Genomic DNA, 4,426 nt, shown 5'->3' with positions numbered 1-4,426 from the left:
GCGCCCAAACTTCTTAAGTACATCGTGAAAAATACAGTGCTGGACGGTAATAATGTTAGTAGGGCAAAGTAAAATGCAGGGGGCCAATTAAAATATAAAACATGGTTTTTGTTTTTACAAGTTGTAACTATCACTCATCGCCGAAAAAGCCAAGACACTTGTGGTGACGCTTTATATTCTTACATCCAAACGCGCCTGGTTTCCCTATAAAAAAAAAAAACTGCCAAAGCACTGAAGCGGAGTTGTAACTTAATCAGGCCTGAGAGCAAAACAATACCATACATATACTTTTTTTTTTCTTTCAAAGGCCCCTTTTAAAATGCTCAAACAAAAAATTCTTTATATAAAAAGAAGAAGAGTGGAAAGAAGTTAGAGATTTTTCCCCCGCTATAAAATGTTTTCTTTTTTGTCCGTGGTTTGGGAAAAATTGCTTTATGGGCCAAACTCATTTTGTGGTTGATCAAAAATCTAAGAAAATGGAATCAGACAGTAGAGTGGATTACAGCTTAAACACTGCGGCTATTTGGGGAAAAAAAGATTCTCGGACTCGACGACGACAACTCTGATCTTAAAATACAGCAGCGCACAGCGATGGCCGAGAAGAAAATGTGACCTTTTTCAACTTTAATTATCGGCACCTTTTATCCATCTCTTCGCCACATTACAATAATATCAATTCAAACACCAAAGACTGTAATGAAAAATTTTATTTTGTAAAATTGCTAAAGGAGTTCTTGATATAAAGATTTCTTCTTGGAATAAAAGAGAAATGATTTAGAAGTACAGATAATAATTCTTATGAACAAATTCTCATTAGCAAAATGATATAATTTCCCTGTATTCACAACTGTGCATTTTCAGTTTTTTTTTTTTATTATTTAAACGAAAGAGAGCTTATGCTGAAGTTAAGTTTTGGTCGAGGAATTGTTAACAAAGGCACTGTTTCATTTTCTTATATAGAGAAATTTAATTTTTTTTTCTTGAAATTTGCTTATTGTCCCATGTCCTTATGCAGCCAAATCTATTTGGGCTAAGAAAAAGGAATTTGTATTTTTTTCTGATAAATTTACATTCACAAAAAAACCCTTCACATTCCTGTTGTGTGGAGACAGTACTCGATGTCAAACGTTTCGTGTAAAACAGAGGAACATGGAATCTGGTGACTGATAAGCACATGAAATACTCATGACAGTGTGTTTTCCAAGAAATGTTATGAAATGTAAAAATTCTACAATGGTTTGTCCTTAGCGCAGATTTCAAACTACAGGTGTGTGGAAGTGTCACTGACAAACACACACACACACACACACACACACACACACACACACACACACACACACACACACACTCATTCATTGAAGGTGTAGACGAGAAGGCTGCAGTACGCAGAAGGAAGCGTCCCCCGTACTCGACCTCGGTATCGGGAGGAGACGGACGAGCGGGCAAGTGCGCAGGAATGTCCGGGACGTGTTCTGTCGTCCGCTCCAGAGGACGGATCAGCCTGTGATGCAGGTACTGTAGTAGACGGCGCTGCTGGCGTCCGACAGGGCGGATATCAGGGGGCTGCTCTCCTCACAGGATGTGTGTCTTCCCGCCAGCTTAGACATGGCGGTGCTGTAGCCCTCCAGGCGAGTCCGACTCATGTTCAGGTACTGGTCGAACTCGTTACGATCCACTTCCGTCCAGAACTCGGAAGAGGGGCCCAGCGGCTCTGCGGAGTCCAGGCTGGGGACGTGGGGCGCGCTGGAGGACTCGGGCGGAGGGGACAGCTGGCCTAGGTGGGATGTGAAGGCAGTCTGCTGGCTGCCGGTGTACAGCTGGCCGTAGTATAAACCGCCAGGGGGCTGCGGAGCCTTTCTGCCCTCAGTCAGACCGGCGTGGTTCTGGGCATATTGGCCATTTACGGCCCCCAGGACGTGGCACTTCTCTGGGCGGGGCTCCAGCGGTGCCTTCTGACCCTGATGCGGGTGCCCGTGGCCCTGGCTGTGCAGGTGGGCGTGCCCGTGGCCTTGGTGGTGATGGTGCTGGTGGTGATAGTTAATCCACGGAGCCAGGCTGAGGTCCTCCTGCATGTGCGGAGGAAAGAAGACGGAGTCTCCTCCTTCGTCCAGCACGTCCAAAGGGGACATCTCGGGCGTGGGCAGACCGTAGCTCTCGAACTCGGAGGGTCCCTGAGGCCGGTCGTGGAAGTGGCCGAGAGCCGGGAGCAGGCGGTGGTGGTGCACCGGGTGGCCCGGGTGGCCCGGGTGGCTCGGCCGACCGTAGGCGTCTCCGGGCAGCTGGAGGCCCGGCTCCATGCGCTTCATCTTCTTGGCCTGCTTTTTCCTCCTGGGCCGGTACTTGTAGTTGGGGTGGTCCTGGAGGTGCTGGAGCCGCAGGCGCTCTGCCTCCTCCACGAAGGGCCGCTTCTCCGGCGTGCTCAGCGCCTTCCAGGACTGGCCTGCAAACCGGAGACACACCGAATTACTTCTCTGAAGCCCGACCCCACATCACTTTCCGGTGAACTACGTATATTGGAGAGCTGCCTTCAGCTGCTACACGTTAGCTGTTCGCATGTTAATGTGTGCCTCACACAAGAGACGCAGAGCTTTAGAAGCTCATCCCATCAAGAGCACCGGGAGGGACGTTGGCCCTCGATGCACCATGACCGGCGACACGCTGCTGCAGGCCAGTCGATGGTTCGTAAATATAATTTACACGGAGGCTTTCGAAGGCTCGGCAAGCCGACGGGCACGCGGACGCGTCGGAAAGAAAGCGAGCCGGAAGAAGCGGCGCTCGACCGGTCCTTGGCTCGACACGAGAAGACGGCGCGGCGACCCGGAGCGGCATCTTACCCAGCATCTTGCTGAGGACGGCGTTGTGCAGGTCGGGGTTCTGCAGTGCCAGGCGCTTGCGCTCATCTTTAGCCCACACCATGAAGGCATTCATGGGCCTGCGGATGCGGCACTCCGGGCTGCTCTTGCCCTCGGCGCTGCCCAGGATCGAAGCTCCCAGCTGGCTGGAATCGGGGCCGGCGCCGCGGCCCTCCACCCCGAGCCCCGCTCCCACCGCGTGTCCCGAGTGTCCTGCGAGGGTCTGGTGGAAGCCCAGCCCGCGGTCAGCGCCGGGGCTGGGGCTAGTGACCCATGAACACTCGCCCCTGGGCTGAGAACTCTCCTCTCTGCAGTAACTAGACTCAGATATATTCATTCCAGCAAGAAAACCTCGGGTTTGTCAGCTGCTCTTAGGTGACGTTTGTGAGTCTTGCTTTTCTCGAGAAAGGGCAAAAAAAAAAAAAAATGTAAAAGACAAAGTCGAAGCAGGAGAATGCGAGCGGCTTGACCCCGGGCACCTCGGAAGAAACGGCCGAAGAAGCAAGATCCCAAGCTGCAGATTCCCTCTCCGGCGCTGCTGTCAAAAGGCTTGCCTCCTGAACTTTTTTTATTCCGGAGTTTTGAAAATTGTGGCGAGGCTTGATAAACTCATGGTGTAAATATACGAAGCCTGCACCAATCAGGCGCCGGCCAAGAGGGAGGGGCGGCCTTCGGGAGAGCAGGGGGAGGAGCCCCCCATCGCACCCCCTCGGCTCCAGCTGAGAGGTGTAATCCGAGAGGGCCATTGTTTCCCAGCACACCAGCGGAGCGCCCGCGAGCTGGGCTCATCGAGTCGATCCGCGCTCCGGCCGGGGTCCTCGTCCGAGGGACCGCGACCTCGGCAGTATCGATTATCGCGCTTTGACGAGAAACACAACCACGCGCAGTAAGGACGTGGCATTTCTCGACTCATTACGAGGCACCGACACTTTGAATATCACGACACGCTGGCCGAACCTGGACTTTGGGTCGGTCTAATTGCTGATCACCACGAGTACCAGCTTTACTACTCGAAGAACTTTTTGGTAACCGAACAATAACCCCTTTTCATAAATTCAAGCTTTTCGATTATGTTGCACAGGATACAAGCTGAACAATCGCAGGTGTCAATCCGTCTAGATTATAATCATCACAGGAGTAATAAGAAGGGGGCGGGGGTACGTGGCCATCATGGTGCTTGTGCAAGTCCAACGTGTCCACCCCGGTATTTGCGCGTAACATTTTTTTGGTCCCCGAAAGACTCGACATGATTTCACACCGCCGACTATCATGTTAATTTAACGCCATTCCCCATCTTTTATGTGGGAGAGAAGTAAAATGCGTTAGGTCGCTTCAGCGGCGCACGGGGAGGCGCGACCGCTGCATCTCGGACGTCCTTCAAGATGGCCCGCGGCCACGTTTGGGACAAAGAGTCCTTCCAGAAAATAATGGGATCCCTTCAGTTCTACTCTGAGAGGGGAGAAAAAGCCCAAAGGACGGACATTCAAACAATATCTGGGCCTGCTCTTCATTACTGGCGGAGTCCAGAGTGTGGTACTGTAACTATTTAGAGAGCGCCATGACACACAGCCTCT

At 51.6% G+C, this 4,426-nt stretch overlaps 1 protein-coding gene across 1 annotated transcript; it reads right to left on the bottom strand.

The window, feature by feature from the left end:
* Positions 1-1,050: 1,050 nt before the first annotated feature.
* Positions 1,051-3,428, bottom strand: sox18 (SRY-box transcription factor 18). The gene is made up of 2 exons (XM_018737635.2): positions 2,835-3,428; positions 1,051-2,440 (listed from the first exon to the last, which is right to left on the bottom strand). Exons 1-2 carry the CDS (start codon positions 3,187-3,189, stop codon positions 1,497-1,499), a joined length of 1,299 nt encoding a protein of 432 aa, XP_018593151.2. The 5' UTR covers positions 3,190-3,428; the 3' UTR covers positions 1,051-1,496.
* Positions 3,429-4,426: the final 998 nt, after the last annotated feature.

The sequence above is a fragment of the Scleropages formosus genome, chromosome 2, assembly GCF_900964775.1.
Source record: "Scleropages formosus chromosome 2, fSclFor1.1, whole genome shotgun sequence".
Classification (NCBI taxonomy): Eukaryota; Metazoa; Chordata; class Actinopteri; order Osteoglossiformes; family Osteoglossidae; genus Scleropages; species Scleropages formosus.
Note: the sequence above shows the minus strand (reverse complement) of the source record. Positions and strands in the feature narration are given on the sequence as shown.